We start from the raw sequence: 17,401 nt of genomic DNA, 5'->3' as shown, positions 1-17,401 counted from the left end.
CAAAAGACAGCACAGAATACAGCAGTCAAAATTACAGTTAAGAAGGGGGGCTCTTAGATAAAATCTCCAACACCTCACATATAGCAGCCAGGAGGACAGGACCAGGCAGAAGATGGTTTTTTGATTTCAGGCAAGCTGTCATGCAGGATAGCTACCACTGATTCCCCCCCCCCCCCCCCCCCCCAAGAATTTCTGCAGTACATCCTACATGACTTGAACTGTAAGGGACTCCTCTGTGGTTAGTTGCTGTTGGCACTGACTCATTACAGGAGGTGGGTCAGGCCTTACCCTGGCCGGGCTCCTCTCACGTCCGTGCTGCTCTCAGGATGATGGCAGGGGCAGCTCTGCTTTTAAGCAACCAAAACCATGAGTGCAGCTGTTGCCCCTGTTGTGCCAGCAGCTCAAATGTCTTCAACCAGAGCTGGAGGACAGTATTACCCAGGTGGTGACATCTTGATCTGCATCACAGCCCCATGCTTTCTGACAAAAAATCTTGGTCCCTGGAGCTGTTACTTATACAGGCTTCTGTAGAGAGTATGAATTTGGGGAAGAGCAGCCCCGTTAGGCCTGCTGAAGCAGCTGCATGTCTTGCGCTGAACAGTCATCTGTATCACGAGGGAAAAGCTGCTATCCCTGCCCCAAACAGTAATAACCAGAGCCCCAGCCTGTGCTTACATGCATATTTATTACTGTTTTAAAAAGGCTTTACAAAGCTGACTGAGACCTCCCACTTCTGGAAAAGTCTGCAGGGAGATGCCAAGCATTTGAAACTTCCCTCGCTTTCCTGTCTCTGTCAGCAATACTGTCTATATACTGGAACAGTTCTTATTTCTGTAGCCAGCAGGATCAAGATCCCTAAAACTGCAAGTGAACATCACCCTGCAGCCAGCCCTCAGACTGGGGCCCCTGCGTCCTCCCTTCCTGAAACAAGGGAAGACCCGTTAAGAAGCAACACTTGCACTGTAAATTATATGAGACTTCCTCACGGCTGTGTACCTCTGAGATGAGCCTGGCTTCATCTTCTCTACCCCCCTCCATTACACAGCTCAAGTAGGATTTCCAACCCCCCACCTCCTGTTTTTCAGACTGAACACCCCCCACTGCCTATCTCTAACCTCCCCATCGCCTTGGTGGCTTCTGCTGGCCTTGTTCCCATATACCTCTTGGCTTCAGGAGCCCAGAATGTCGCTGGACACCTTCATCTTCACTTGTCCCAGATGAGCTTCTTCACAACCAGTCATTCATGTTAATTCAGTACCTGCTACAGGACTTTGCATTCGCCTTTACTGAACTCTGCAAGGTTGCTGTAAGGCCCTCAATTCTTGGTTACTGTGTTGTTGATTTCAGGAAACAGAAAATAAATATCCTGTTAGTCACTGATTAATTTGGAAGAGTTTTATAGTAGATTAAGAAACCCTGAAAAAACCCTGCAGGTACATTACAGTGCAATGTTAAAAACTCATTGCTTCAAAATTATTTTTTCATTATTGATTTCATTTATGGTTTCTGTTTGTCACCTTTTTATTGGGCTACATTAAGACAGCAGGCATTTTTATCATAATTACCAACTAAAATTTACTGCGCACAGTGAAATCTTACTGCAGCTTTAATCTCCCCATTCATTAACATTTCCTTCCAATCCTTTTCAGCTGTTGCAGGCTGACACCAATAGAAGAATTATTTAAAAAATGAAAAAGTCTAAATATCTATAGTGAAAAGCAACAAAATCTGAAAAACGGATGTAGCTGATCCTTACAGTTAGCAAAACGAGGCCTTGGGGAAAAGGAATACATACCATAAATATGTCAAGGTGGGGCATAACAAGGTAAGCTCAAGGAGGACCAAATGGTTACTAAGACCAAACAGAAAATAGTTTGAACTATCCTTATTAGCATACTAGGAGTTCCACTCCCTACTAACAAAGCCCCCTCCCCACAGAACATGCAGGCTGGAAAAAAGAATGCTGTACCTGTAGATGGAGACAAGACTTGTAAGAACCCATAAAAGAAAACTAAGTGTGACTAAGCACAAATGTAAACAATTGTTCAAAGTGTATAAAACATTCTACAGGGTGTTGAGAGGTGTGCTAGCTTTGCAGATCTTACCACTTAGCACCCATCTCTGCACAGGCGTGCAATGAACCCCTACTGTGCAGATCAGCTCTTGCACACCAGGTGAAGAACCCAGGTTTGGGATAACAGTACCATTCTCTCTATGGAACTAATACTTCTGTGCTCTTGTAAGCTCTACTGCAACTTAAATACAGTCCACACTATTGTTTCGTTATAAACCCTACCCTTCCCTATCCTTTTGTAATATACTTCAGTGCTTGAAAATACTTTTTTCTTACTCATTTAACTCTAAAAGCTTTTCTTTTAGTCCCGTCCATTAACCAAGAAGCAGTCTTTTAATAAATCATTTACTCTTGATTTTTGTAGCATGTACAACAAACTCCAATCCTTTTATCAACACCACTTCCTGGTACTAGTATTTCTGGAAAGAAAGTCTGCTTCTGGTACAGTCTAAGCAAAAATGGAGTCAAGAGCTCAGTTACACACCGAAGCTGGCCAACATCAGCTTGACCATGAAACGCTCAACTTTGCTTAACAATGCTCTTCTGCTGGAGGCTGAAGACAGTCACATCACGAAAGCTGTAATTCATCTCCTCATACACAAAAAGGCATCTTAAACCTTGCAAGCAGACATCAGATTCTTCCAATGTGTCTTTTCCAGTCCAGGGTGCTGGTGGGAGACACAGCACCTGCATGCTGGCCCCCTGCCCATCATTTCAAACAGCCCTATTCCCTTCAGTCTCGCAGGCCAGACCTGTCCACAAGCAGAAAGAATACAGCTTAAGTGAGAGCGATGAATTCATCCCTCCCCACTGTTCAGCTAGGCGCTACAGATTTAATTACCATTTTATTAGAGAGCAGCATTATTCTTGTGCCCGAGGGCATAGAGAACAACAAAGAAAAAAAATGCACATAAAGCACAAAGATAATACAAAAAGACTGATAACTGAGCACTGTTAAGTGTTCTAATGAGTGACAGCATGATGATATTCTCACCCCTGACGGTCCTTGTAATTCCAGCTTGAGGAGCAGCGTTTTGCACATAATCACAGTATGGCAGAAAGCCATCTTCAATTCCGAGGGGGTACAGCCACCAGCAGGTTTCGCAGAAACCTAATGCAATGGAGAACATTTTCAGGAAGTAAGTACAATTCAGGCCAAGGAGTTAAAGGGACAATGAAGCGGTAACTTCCTTGAAAACGTACTTTTGAAGACTCAAATAGCAAACTACAGAGCAATGCATTATCAAACTGTATTTGCTAAAGAGCTGGGAAATGCTAATGCTTTCCCAGATAGGCCATCCAAGAGGTCACCTGGAACTCTCTGTTCACCACTGTTCAGGAACCCCAGCAACAGGCAGCCTCACAGAACTCTGGCCTCCCTGGAAATTAAAGTCAGAGCTGAGTGCATTTTCTGGTGTAACAGAACTGTACGGCAGATGTATTTCAGAGCTGAAGAAGGGAATGCAATGACGCACCAAGGCCAGCTCTCATCTCCCCGAATACTGCTCAGCAGCAAGTTAAGGGAGACCAAGCTGAGCAGGTGTAGATTTTTTTATGTGAATGATTTGGCTCACTCTCCCTGTCTTTTGAATGCTATTGCACACTCAGCCTCAAATACAATGAGATCCACTCATGTTTTTATCTTGTCTTCCCTCAATTTTTAATGCAATTTAATTAGGCCGTTAGACTTTGTCAGTCAGGTTCACACTGCAATCTGAAGTGCACACAGACAGATGAATAACGGGGAAAGAAAAGGATTTTTATCTCCACTGAGACAAGGAGTCATTATTTAGCCAGTCAAAGAAACACTTGTATCTCCAAGGAACCTTGGCCATCCGCTCTTCCCTTCACAGGAAGGAAACTGTAAATTGAAGACTAAAAAATTCTGAGATGCCTGGGAAACCTGCCAAGGGCTGGGGCTCCCAAATGGCTCTTTTGCAGGGGGTGCAGGCTGATACATAAGGACAAGCAACACTGAATTCCCAGCAGCTACATCGTCAAGACAAAATGTCAGCTGGATAGAAAATCTCTTTTGAATCAAACTTAGAAAAAGTTGTTTTTTCTATTACTACTACTTTTTTGACAGTTTTAACTGTATTGTCTTTTTTAGATTTTGAGAATAAATGCTTGTAGCTTGCTTATTTCCATAGCCTAGTGTATATTACACATAATTGTCTGGTTATTTTTATATTACTATTTTATTGTGATTTTACTAGAACTAGAAAGTAACAGGGAATTCCTTAGTAAAGGGCAAAGCAAAACGGCAAAACAAGATGCGTATCAGTTTTCCCACCTCCTCAGCCCCGCACCTCTTCAATATCAAACAGGCAGGAGGGTCCGTGTTAGGCAACACCTGTGCTGGACACAGGTTACATGTGTTGGGCCTGGTGGGAGGCAGCCACGGGAGCTGCTGCTGGCACCGCCAGACCGCTCTCCACTGCTGAAAGGTCACGGCAACAGGGAGAGACGTGCAAGGACTAGGGGAAAGCAAATGTCACTCCTGTCTTCAAAAAGGACAGGAAGGAAGACCGAGGGAACTACAGGCCTTGGCAAGGTGACGGACAAACTACTCCTGGAAACTGCTCCAGACCAACAGGCCAAGAACGACAAGAAAGTAATGTAGTAGTCAGCATGGATTTACAAAGGGGTCATTTGCAAATCCTTAAGGATCCTCTACGATGAGGTGACCAGTTCAGTGGATATGGGGAGAGCAGTGGATATTGTCTACCTTGACTTTGGCAAGGCTTTTGACACCGGGTGCCATAATATCTTCACTGACAAGTCGATGAGGTACAGGCTTGATAAGTGGACGATGAGGTAGACTGAAAGCTGGCTGAACAGCCAGGCCTAAAAGTTGTGATCAGTGGCACGAAGTCCAGTTGCAGACCAGTAAGTAGCAGAGTACCCCAGGAATCAGTACTGAGGCCAGTCCTTTTCAACATTTTCATTTATGAGCTAGTTGATGGGACAGAGCACATCCTCAGCAAGTTTGTAGGCAATACAAAGCTGAGAGGAGTGGCTGATACACCAAAGGGTCACGCTGCCACCCAGAGAGACCTTGACAGGCTGGAGAGATGGGCCCACAATATCTCGTGAAGTTAAAGGGAAATAACCAGATCCTGCACCTGAGGAGGAATAATCCCAGGCACCAGGACAGGATGGAGCTGGAAAGCAGCTTTGCAGGTAAAGGACCTGGGGGGTCCCAGTGAACACCAGGTCCAAGGGCCACCATGAACAAAGAATGTAACCTGGCCACAAAGGCGGCCAATGGCATGCTGCACTACATTACAAAGAAAGTTGCCAGCATAAGGAAACAGAGAGGATCCTTCCTCTCTACTCAGTACTGGTGAGACATCAGAAGCATTCTGCCCTGTGTTGGGCTCCCCAGTAAAAAAAAACAACATGGACATACTGGATTGTGTTCACTGAATGGAAGAAAACTGAGGCACTAGAGCATCCTTCATGTTACAAAAGCTGAAAGAGCTGGGACTGCTCAGCCTGGAGAAAGTGGGGTGAAGTCTTCAGTATTTATAAACATCTGATGAGAGGGTATAAAGATGATAGGTAAGAGTCCTTCCAGTGATGCCCAGAGACAGGACCAGAGGCGAGGGGCACAAACTGGAACATGGGAGGTTCCCTGTGAACATCAGGCATCTTTTACTGCGAGGGTGACCAAGCACTGCTATGAGTTGCTCAGAGAGGTTATGGGGTCTCCATTCCTTGGAGACCAAACCCAAATGGACAGAGTTTCAGGACAACCTGCCCTACTCAACCTCCTGCTTTGAGTAGGGGGTTAGATTATACAACCTCCGCAGCACCCTTCTAACCTCAGGTATTCTAGGATTCTGTGGAGAGCCTGCTCGGATTTCAGCTGCAGAGGTGAGATGGAAGTCTGCACTGCAGCGCTCAGGGGAGAAGTCACTTCCAGTCGCAAGGGTAACTACCAGGCTGTCTGGCATGGTGTGCATTACTGGGGTGACCTGAACACAAGGGGGGGAGCAGGTCTCCAATTCTTCATCTGAAGCATGCACAGAGAAAAATTTTCTCTTTGGAAGAATGCTTTACAAAGGAGTGCTACCTAAGTAAAAGATACAATAAGGCAGAGCAGGCAGAGGGTAAAAAGTAGAGAAAAAGGAGACTGAACTTCTGTGGAGCATAATGGGATGTTGCCTGTCTTAGGTAGATAGTTTGAACTATTTCACACCTGAGAATAAAAGATGACGACACAGGCAATTTTTCAGTATTGGTCATAACTCACAGTACATTTTGAGATAGGTTACTGCACAAAGATTTCTTCTCTCATGTTGTCCTTCACATGCTTTTCACAGAATGACAAAGCACCCCAACATGTTTATACTTACCATGCAACACTCCGAAGTTTTAGTGCTTATTTCTCACACTTAATTTACTAGCTGACTTGGAAAGCAGTAAAAGGACTCCTCTAATTAGCAATAAAAAGACTAATACTACAGAATCATGTAACGATTTGGTGGGAAGGGACATTTGAAAGTCATCTAGTCCAAACCCCCTGCCATGGGCAAGGACATCTTTCACATGTCATTAATAAATAGCTCAATATATCTTGTTCTTTATGTATCTGGTTATCTATTTACTGTTAAAACAACTGTAGAGACAGCTCTGAGTACATTTTACTAGGCTAAACACAAACAGAGGATAACCAACCAAATTCCTCTTGCTTTATCAGTGGAACTTGCACATCTCAGTCAAATCTTATGAGTGTTTAAAATTATTTTTCCTATAAAAGCAACTGATTATTTTGGAATTTCAGAACCATCAGAACTACTGAACAAGCTGCATAAATCTCCCTCTTTTAAAAACTTCATACCCATCAGTCCCACAGAGATGCTTGCAACACCCAGGGTAGATGACACTACATACCTGTGTGTACCCAAGCTGAACTCTACCCCAGGTTTTACCAAGTACACGGACACAGCCTTCCAGACCAAGGCCTACTGGATAATCCCAAGGACTGGTCAGTATCAGAAACTAGAGAGTTGATCGTACAAGCTGGATTCCAAGTGCAACATACCAATAACATCCAGTAGCTCAGACATGGTATCGTATTAATGTGGCACTATGGTTTCTGGATTTGAGACATTATGACTGGCCAGATTTTGAGCTCTCTGCAAGATGCTGTGTACATATACTTCAAGTTCTTTAAAAACACGTTAACATATGACAGGAATTATACAAGGAATTACATTATCTGGAAGCAAGTTATTAGTTGAAGTGTAGAAGCAGAATTACGCTACATCAAATCACAAATGCAAACAAAAAGTGGGCTCTTCATTTCAGTCAATTGCTGAATAAAGCCAAATATCCTAATACATACCTTGTACTAGAAATTGGTTTAGGACTCCCTTTTGTATGCATAAGATAGCAGAAGGATTCTGCACAAGCCAGTCTTCATCTGCATTTTAAGATTTCAACAGTAACCTAAAAAAATAAAGAGACAGTAAATAACTGTAACATCAAACAAATCAGAAAATACAGTAGCTTCTCTTTTTAAATATGGAGAAATAAACCATAATAAAACTTCACATTATCAGAAAAAAAAAATCATTTATTCTTAACCCATTCTTACCACTTAATTGTTACTACACAGGTTTCAAAATTATTTTTAGTACCTCAACAGTTAAAAAACAGCTGTTCTGGAATGTTAATAAGTTCCTAGATATTCATATTTCTGCTTAGAGTTCATTAAGTGCAGATCTGCTCCGAAGAACCCCAAGTCCTTTCACTCTGGAGGGTTTTTAAAACACATATCAAACACAACACTGTCTTCTAAGCCTGCCAATGCATGTGGCCAAAGTGATATCCTTCTCATAATATTGCCACTACAGTAATTAGGATTCCTGTACATAACACAGTTATTAATTAAACTTGAGAACTGCTCTCACTGTAGTTGTACTGAGGGTACAGAAGCACGGTCTCCTCCCCATGCCACAGCTTGCTGTGGTACAGACACTCCGTAAGCATGGTATCAATACAACTGAACTGAACTGGAGCAAAATGTCCTGTATTTATAACACCACCTCAGAACAGAACTGCATGCAAGTCTCACTAAAATACATTTTAATAAGCAAAGCATTAGAAATTGATGCAAAAATTTAAGACTTGCAATTTTAAAACTTTTGCAATAGATCTGCTTGCATTTGCAGCAAGTGCAGCTGGAAGAACAAACAGCAAGTCAGAGTATATTTTTATTCCTATTACATTTATTAATTTATAATTAAATTTACTGTAATTATATTCAAAAAGGCCTAGATAATAACTGGAAATGTTAATAAGGGTATCCATCTTGAACTCTGTGTGTCTTCTTCCAGAGTTCACATGCAAAATAACTATCCAAAACATTTAAAATCCCAACAGCTCCCTGCCCCAGCCATTCAGGCTTCAAAACACCCATACACACTCATTCCCTCCTCCCCCACCCCAATGAAAGTCACCTCTTCTCCACAAATACCTCCAATTTAAAATAACATGTGAGGACTGCCATGTTTAATAGGTTTAATATAATCGATTACTCAGGCTGGGGAAGCAGACACAGAAACGTGTTGCAGAGCTAAGAAGCCCTAGAAATGTCTTCCTAGAGAGGAAGACTGCCTGGAAAGCCCCCAGTTACAGCAGCACAACGGGATGAAGAACTCTGTACGCTCTCAGTTCAAGATCTTGGTAAATTGTTTTAAGTCTTTAGGTACTGTCTGATGATCAGAAACTTTAGCACACCCTGTGAAGTGTGTGTGTTACAGAATTACTTTGGAAAGCCACGTACAGGTTGTGCCTTTCAGGCTAGCTTTGCTTCAGGAACAGCCCCAGAAAACAACTCAGAAGTGACATACATGCAAATTGCAATACACAATCACGAACATTTACAACAAAGGTAACATTTACCTTAGCAGATACAACTGAAAAAAAGCTGAGGCTAGCAGCTCAAAATAAGTACAACTTCAAAGTTGGCACAATTTATGTTTGAGTCCTATTAAAAGTGCTGTTAATTCATCAATTCTCCCACTTGCTTCCTTTTCATCTTTCCCCACCCCATGGTGCAGCTTGCTAAATATCATATTTCAGAAATTCTGTTACCTATTCCATAACACAGATGTCCAGCAAGATGGGATACTTTCTTCCTAAAGCAGATACGACAGAGCACAGCCCACTAACTCTTTATAACTAGAGCTATGATTTTGCAAGCACTAGTATTAAAACAATTTAACAGGTCAAATCCAGTAATGGCCGTTAGCAATGTCTGTCATCACAGGGACCTGACTGGAGTTGTCATCTGGACAAACATTAGTGTCCTGGGATATTACCACCACATGGTGAAACTAATCCAGCTACTGGTAAGTATGTACCCACCTTAAAGGGAAGCTACAATTACAAACTGCACATCTTTCAGTTTGTATTTTAGATTACGGAAAAAACATAATAATTAGGCTTTTCTTCTTTTCTTCCCCTAGCTACAAACAGCAAGGCCAAGACCTCCAGAGGCTTAACACAGTCTCTCAAGTTTCCACAACAGCCAGTGTATACTGACTTCCACATGGCCACCCAGATTCACTGAAACCAAAGTGGTGAGCCAGATTCTTAGCAACCAGTAGGGAATTAGTGACAAAATTGTAGCCAAATAAATCTATTACGTTTTTGAAAATAACCCCTAAAACCAGCTAGTAAGACCATATGGCAGTGTTACAAATTATAATCATTTACCATAACTCAAATACTTAACTTATTGTGTGTGGTTGTGGTTTTGGGTTTGTTTTTTTTTTAACAGTAGGTCTCTCCTGCTGTACTGTTTCTTCATGTTTCATCCCCTATGAGAAATTAAGATCATTACAACCTCTCTACCCTAACAAAAACCTACATAAACCCTACTGTTTATGATTAACGGTAATTACTTTGTTAGATCTGAATATATCCTAGCAGATATTGCTGAAAAAAGGGATTTGCAAGAGTAAGCAGGAACACAGCAAATAGTTATTTTCAAAGTAATAGACTCTGAATCACTTTCATTCCTATGATAAAGCTTTTCTTTAAATTAAAGCTCAGAGTGGGTATGGTGCCAAGCAAAATCCATCTGAAACATTCTAAAAGGCTAACAGCATGATAAACATGCCTATACTGAAGAGAACAGATGCATCACGCACAAACTGAGTGATGCTGTGCATATATTGTGCCATTATCAAGGAAAATTGAAAACCAGCTCCTCAGTACAACCCATTTCAAGTAACACACACTCAGGCTTCAGAGCACTCTCCACTAGTGTCTTTCCAATACAGAACTGCATGTGAAACAAGCTACCATGCAGAAACAGCTATGACGATCTACAGCACTGAAGGACGCTTTACATTTACCTCGCACACCGATGCTATGCAGCTTCACTGGCTTGACTAACAGAACAGACTGGGGTGTGGGGTGCGTTGGTTTTTTTTTTTTGATTAACAGGATTTTTGGTGACTACTGTAACAAAGAGCTTCCCCCCTATATTTCCCTCTACTTCCCCCTTTATTTTATGTCTACTTTAAAAATTACCTAGCAATACAGAACAGCAGCATGGGTAAATTTTGACTTCCACTGAAGTGGGCCATATGACAGTTTGCACCAGCAGAGATAGGTATCATTCTGAGTGTAGCAGAGCCACTATCCATCACACAGAAAGGATGAACTCCAGTGCAGAGCTGTTCTCAGGAAAACACACAATCCCTTGTGGCCATTTATTTGGGGTTTCCAAAGGGAACCCGAGGTGATCCGCAGAGCTGTGTTCATGTTTGCATTTGTTCAGGTTTACCTATCAAAAGGTAACAGATAAGAATGTTGGCTGCTGACGTACTAACAGAAGATACAGTGCTAGACACTTCTAAATGGTCAAGCAACATTTTCCTCCCCATTCTTCTCTTACCAAGTCTGGCCAAACCTGCTCACCTTATTCATGAGTAGCCCCTGCTGAGGGCAAAAGCACATATTTGATACAATAAAACCATCAGAGAGTAAATCCATTGTCACCTGGGCATCATTGCATGGCTGCCAGTAATTACAGGAGACAAACTGCAAGATAACCCTTCCCAATCACGTTCCCTAAATTCTCTCCTTAAGAGCATATACTTGTAGACAGCTAGAAGCAAATAAGCATTTAAGAGGGAAAAAAATTAGCATTACCAAAATAAGGCTCAAAAGGAAAAATAAGTTCCCAGAAACATAAGGGCAAACACTACTTGAACTGTGCCAGCAAGGCATTCAATTTCCTTGACAAGACTATTAAAAATATTTTTCATCTATTTCACAATTTACAGTTTATAAGGTAGAGAGCACCTGAAGTTAGTTAGCATCTTACACAGAATGAGGAATGTGAAGGTTAGTAATATTCCTCTTCTGGAATCAGATTTCAAAAAAGAAAAAAGTGGTGGCAGTAATAAACCCATACCAGTGACAATATTATGATCAAGGAACTTTTTTTTTCCTGTTTTGCCTGGACTGCAAAACTTCACTCACGGACGTTATAACTATTCCTTCAGTATTTGGAGAATAATGAGCATGTCTGAAAATATTTAAACAGAAAGGACAAAGATTTCATCTGTCCAGCTTAAGCAAGGTCTGAATTTAAAGATGCTAAAATTTATAAGTACTTCATAAATTTAATAAAAACTGCTCCTTTGTGAGTCACTAGGTTCCCAGATGTAAGGCTATGCATTTAATACAGAAGGTGGGTCCATTTTTTAAAATAAAAAATAAAAAAATCCCTGACATTTCAAAGAAGTTTCAGTTTAATCAGCAGAAGGGAATGAAGTCTTAACATCACCCAGGCTTCTACTCCACAGTATAAGTGAAGCATTAGACTTACATATATTTTGTATGTAAATATATACCTTGTATTTTTGCCAATTTTCGTGAACTGTGAGGCTGTAGTCATACAGTCATTAAAATAATCCTATATGAAACAGCAACTGAATCACGTGTTTTTGAATACGGCCCCCTCCCCCATATTGCTCACTAACATTCCCATGTCGAGGAATCTGCAGCACCAGAATAGCTGGGTAATCAAGACAGTGATTTTTCACGATTATCCATTCTACATATGTTGTCATTAATGCAGCAGAAACACCTTCAGATACTCAAGATTTCTACTTTCAATGACTGTTCATGCTGAGCAGCTTAGAAAAACATCCAAGTAACAGTACCATTTTCTCCATTCAGAACGCACATGCCCTGTTACATGAATGCAAAGTTCCTGAGCATTTTGTGATACTTTACCTTATCACGAACAGCTAAGTAGTACAAAACTGTTGAAGGAGCTGCTGAATGTATGTTGTAAGCTGTACAAAACTGTTGAATAACCTTTAACCCTCATCATCTCTTTCACCTAGAAATAATGACGTATATATGTGACTTCACCAATTAACAAAGAAAACTTATGAAATTTGACAGATCAAAAGCATCTGAAACAGTTGCATCAGCACTGGAAGTTAACAGTTAAGATATCACAAGCTGCTTCTGTCAGTTTCTAGAAATTCTGAGTGAGTTCATCTATCACAGAAACTTACGGCTTGTTTATACACAGTTTGAAACAAAATTTAGAAGTCTGCTGTAAATGAGATAAAGTTAAACCAGCACAGCCAGCAGAGCTTAGTACTATCACTATTGCTCTACTACTTTAACAGAAGTCAGGATAACATTGAGCTACACACTGTGCAACCAAGTTTACAATTATGCAATCTGAGATGAGAGAACCACCAAGAAAAAATTCAGAGACATTTAAACAGGCATAGTTTTATTAGTATCAGTGGTTTAATTTCAAAATAATCTTTCAAATTATTTTCAAGTAGCAAAAATCTGTATAAGCAAAACCTAAGAGATAGTTTTCTCATAATTTATATGTTTTAGAACTACAGAAAATCAGCATAAGCTTTGTATTATAGAAAAATACTTATATATAGTTGTGATGATCTCATCATTTTGGTATTTTGGATCTTCCAAAAACTAGGGGGGAATCTAGTTTCATGGGAAACTTCCTAGATTATGCATAATCTAACCTTCTGTAATTTAAAAAAAGAACATTCCTAAGGAATTGTCAAATTCACCGATACACAGCGCATTTACTTCTGAAGTGTCAGCAATGCACCTTTACACAACTTCACACGACACTCCCCATTCCCTCCTGTAGGATTCCTTACCTGTCATCTTTGCAGCAGGTGCCAAGTTAGGCCAGTGTCCTAACCTCCTCTTCCAAAATACTGACAGCAGAACTGATTATCTTTGTGGGGCTAAAACCTCTGAAGCCATAACACTGTGCTGGGGGAAAGGGCAGGGCAAGCTGTGGTCACACAGTCCTTATTATAAAGAGCAACAACTCAAGATTCACTCCAAAGAGTTTTCATCTTTGAAGTGCTTCATTTGGAAATGTAGAATACAACAATACTAAGAAATACAGACATCTATACTGAAACGAAACCTAGTAAGGAAGCATTCAAATACCTAAGCATGCGATAGGGTTTTAATGTTAATTCATATCAAGTTCAATGAAGTAAAAACTTTAGATGAGAAAAATCACAGAAGGGTCAATGTTGGAAGGGACCTCTAGAGATCATCTGTTCCAACCCCCTGCTCAAGCAGGCCCACCTAGAGCTGATGCCCATGGAGACTCCACAACCTCCCTGGGCAATCTGTGCCAGTGCTCAGTCACCCTCACATTAAAATCTGTTTCCTGAGGTTCAGACAGAGGCTCCTGTGTTTCAGTTTCTGTCCACTGCCTCTGGTCCCATCAAAAAAACTGGTAATTCATTGTGCAATTAGGTAGTTTCCTTCTGCGCTAACTCTGCTGGATTACTTCATGACAAATACATAACACCAGCTTCTTACTTCCACCATAATAAATACATATTTGGTAGAAAAGAGAAAACCTTACATTAGATTTGAAATACACAGGAGATGGAATCTGTATTTCAAGACAAAGACAACAGAACAGCATTAATAAACTACAAGGTATGCTGCAAAAGCTCTATCACATATTCGTCCACTGACATGAAGACTTACCTGTTTACGAAAAAACCCACAAAGCAACGCTGAATAAAGGTATCATTTCTCACGAAAACTTGTGTTTTGTAGAGATGAAGGCATTTAGAGATCTATTTCAACATGACATAACTAGTCCTTGCAACAAATCAAGTCTTCCTTTACTTGCCCAGTCTAAGCAGACTACTATTCAGACCTGGGCTAGAAGTTGTGCATTACACCACCAAGGAACCTGTGCAAATTTTTACGGCAGAGTATGTACTGAAGTCAACCACATAAAAGTGAAGAGACTCTTTACTTGCTACTGTTGTACAAGCTTCATCATCTGGCAAGCTGGGACTCAAACTTGGCTTTCTGTGCTTTACTTGCACGGTTGGGCATATTGCTGATGCTGCACAATGTAGGATTTATCTCAACTTTCTAGTACCATTTTACTTTGCTTATTTAAGTAGAAGTGGCTGCTACCTGTAAGATAGTTATTGTTCCTTCCCAGAGTGAAACAGCTTTCTAAGTGAGTATCAAACATGGAAAAAAAAGCATTGTCTCAGCTCTCATACATACAGCTAAGGAAGCACCTGCTAAAGGGTAATTAAAAGGACTGAAAAGTACAGTATTAGGAATAAATTCAATATTTGAATAACAGGTTTAACTATCAGGCATCTCAGTGTTACAAATACTAGTAAAATTAACCCTTCCACCATCTACCCCCATTAAAAGACACTCCAGTTGGCTACAACCTTCATCACTCGAGAACAAAGGCCATAATGATGAAACCACATCTGCACAGGACCAAGACCACATGGGTAAGAAAAACAGAACTTCCTTTTGTTATCATCTTTACATACAAAGGCAGTCAGCTGGCATATTCCAGACTAAAGTATTTTGAATCAGAGACTGACCACTGGCACTACGTTTCGTCATGGTTCATTCAGATTTCAAGATGTAAGCTCATACTATAATCCTTGTATTAAAAATACGCACTTAAAAATATGTTATCAAAATTATGTCAGGTGACAAATTTCTAAATGTTAACACATTAATGAGAAAATGGTCATGAACAGAATGAAACATAGGTTTGTTACTTCAGTTACCTGTTTGTGACTTTTGATGTACACAAGGAAATAACATCCATTCTAACACACTACAAACATTATTTGCCAAGTCTTAAAAAGAAACTCCACATAAACAAGCAGCAGCTTCTCCAACGAAGTCCGCATTTCAAACTGAGGTTCTGTCCACTGATGCATTGATTTCTTTGAAAGGTTAACAGTGTTTACCTGCTATGAGATTCTTCCACTACTTTTTGCAGACCATCTTCAAAGAGCTCACAGTTGGCTCTCCTATTCTGCTCAACCTTGTTCTTGCCTTCTCGTAACTTTATTTCCATCTTATTTAAAAGCTTTCAGTCAACTTACTTTCATTCTGAGCTCTGCAAAACCTTGCATCTGATCAGCATCCGGTTGCTGAGTATGCTCCGACAGGGTATATTTGTGCATAACTTTTGAGTGATTCCAGTTTACACTACACTGTGTAAACTAAAATGCAGATCTCCAAATAGCTTAAATATGAACCTCAGCACCTGGAAGCAGAACCAGGTCTCTCCATCCTTATTACAAAATTAGGGAATCAAACTGAAATAATCATCCAACAGATACATTTTCCATAACACACCCTGAATTATCAAATGAATTTGTGTCATTGACAGTACAAATGTAACTGGTTTGTATTTTTGTAAAACTGTACATAATATTTCCTAAGTCTCTACTCAAGCTTGCTCAGATCAATACTTCATCGAGTATACTACATTTGTAATTTGCAAAAGGTAACATCTGGAAGCACACTGCAATGACTGAAAAGGTATAAACTAAGGCGACCGTAGCTGGCAAGAGCAAAGGCTGATTTAAGGACTCTGTGACTACACATAGCACCCTCAACCCCAGATACAGTAGGTGCCACCGTGCAACTGAAATTTGCTAAGCAGAAGAGATGAAGACTTTGAAAAGCATCCTTGTAGCCTTAAAAGAACTCTGTTAACCGAGGCAGGTGAAGCAAATGCTGGAACAACCAAAGGCACTACTGTATTCAAAGTCCTGGGAAGGCTATGGCAGTCATGTAGCTGTACAAGTATCCATCAGCAGACAAGCCACCTCAGATGCTGACTGTTCAACTACTCAGATTTGTAACTGTGGCAAGATCATTATATTCTTCACAAACTTAAATCCTGACAGTCCTATTCTTGTTTTGTCACGATCGAGACAAAGTAACGTTTTTCTGCAATAGTAGCAGGACCAGGCTGTTTGTAAGTAGAGCTCTCTAAACTCATGACAAAAATCCTCTACGGAAGCATCAGTATATGAAGTTATACATACTTTAACTTCAGTCCTTTCCCAGCACAATTCTGTCTGGTATATTCAGCCTTTCCCTGCATGTTACTAATAAAGTTCCACCTCTGCTCCTTTTAGGTTGTGTAGACAAAACCTAAAAAGACGAGAAAAAAAATCGCCAACTCCTCAACATTACTCTTCTCTGTATCTTAATGAAACACAGGCTTTCAGGCTTCTTTTTTCCATTAAAGCTTGTATTTTATTTCCATGTTTACATTAAACTATTTTCATTTGTAGCAGAACTCTGAAACAACATTAAGAATTTTAAAGTAAGTTTATCATGTCATATTTGGCGTTTTTAATTCTGTGGTAGGTTCCAAATTTTTAGAAGAAACAAACTGAAAGGTGAGGTCAAACCACATATTCATGCTTTTCCATACTGCTATCTCCCCCATCTGTAAGACCATGAAGAGCACTTATCTACTTTTACTTTTCCATATTAATATTTCCACACACCTGAGTCAAGAAAAGGTACCTATCTTACCTATCTTCTTTTTTTTAAGTTCTCGTGTAATCTGTCAATTATTGTATATTGATTTACATGAGAAAAACTTTAGAATTAAATTAATTAAAAATAAGTCTTTCCCCCCCCCTCAGGAAGGGCCATAAATCCTTTTTAATGACACAACAGTTAAGAATACATACATGATAATCATATACTAACAAAACACATATGGAGAGGTATGTAATGACTTGCCAAATCACATGAAGAACTGGTTTTACTGTTCATCTGACATCTGATCCTTTCTTAACCCACTTCCATCAAATTTAGTATTAGAACCCCCAAATAAAGTTCTACAGAACTAGTCTTCCACATCATCAGGAAAAGCTAAAGCCTTTTACAATAAGATAAAACCTGAAATACAGGATAGGAAACAAAGTCCTAAACAGAATGGATAAGGATACCCAGAGTAGG

At 40.3% G+C, this 17,401-nt stretch overlaps 1 protein-coding gene across 12 annotated transcripts in view; it reads right to left on the bottom strand.

Moving 5' to 3' along the window:
- PSPC1 (paraspeckle component 1) overlaps positions 1–17,401 on the bottom strand; it is a 68,209-nt gene that overhangs the window by 850 nt on the left and 49,958 nt on the right. For 3 of the 12 annotated variants that reach the window (XR_005826288.1, XR_005826287.1, XR_005826290.1), the window contains exons 9-11: positions 7,428–7,531; positions 3,069–3,185; positions 1,161–2,826 (exon numbers count right to left, since the gene is read on the bottom strand). Coding sequence is in view for 1 of the 12 variants with exons in the window: in XM_040583528.1 (XP_040439462.1) it covers positions 13,340–13,381 (42 nt within the window). In the remaining 11 variants the exon portion in view is untranslated. Of the gene's footprint in view, positions 1–178; positions 2,827–3,068; positions 3,186–7,124; positions 7,261–7,425; positions 7,532–10,627; positions 13,382–17,401 lie in introns of those variants that run through there. The other 9 variants (XR_005826286.1, XR_005826285.1, XR_005826289.1 and 6 more) reach the window with 9 other exon arrangements.

The sequence above is a fragment of the Falco naumanni genome, chromosome 2, assembly GCF_017639655.2.
Source record: "Falco naumanni isolate bFalNau1 chromosome 2, bFalNau1.pat, whole genome shotgun sequence".
NCBI lineage: Eukaryota > Metazoa > Chordata > Aves > Falconiformes > Falconidae > Falco > Falco naumanni.
Note: the sequence above shows the minus strand (reverse complement) of the source record. Positions and strands in the feature narration are given on the sequence as shown.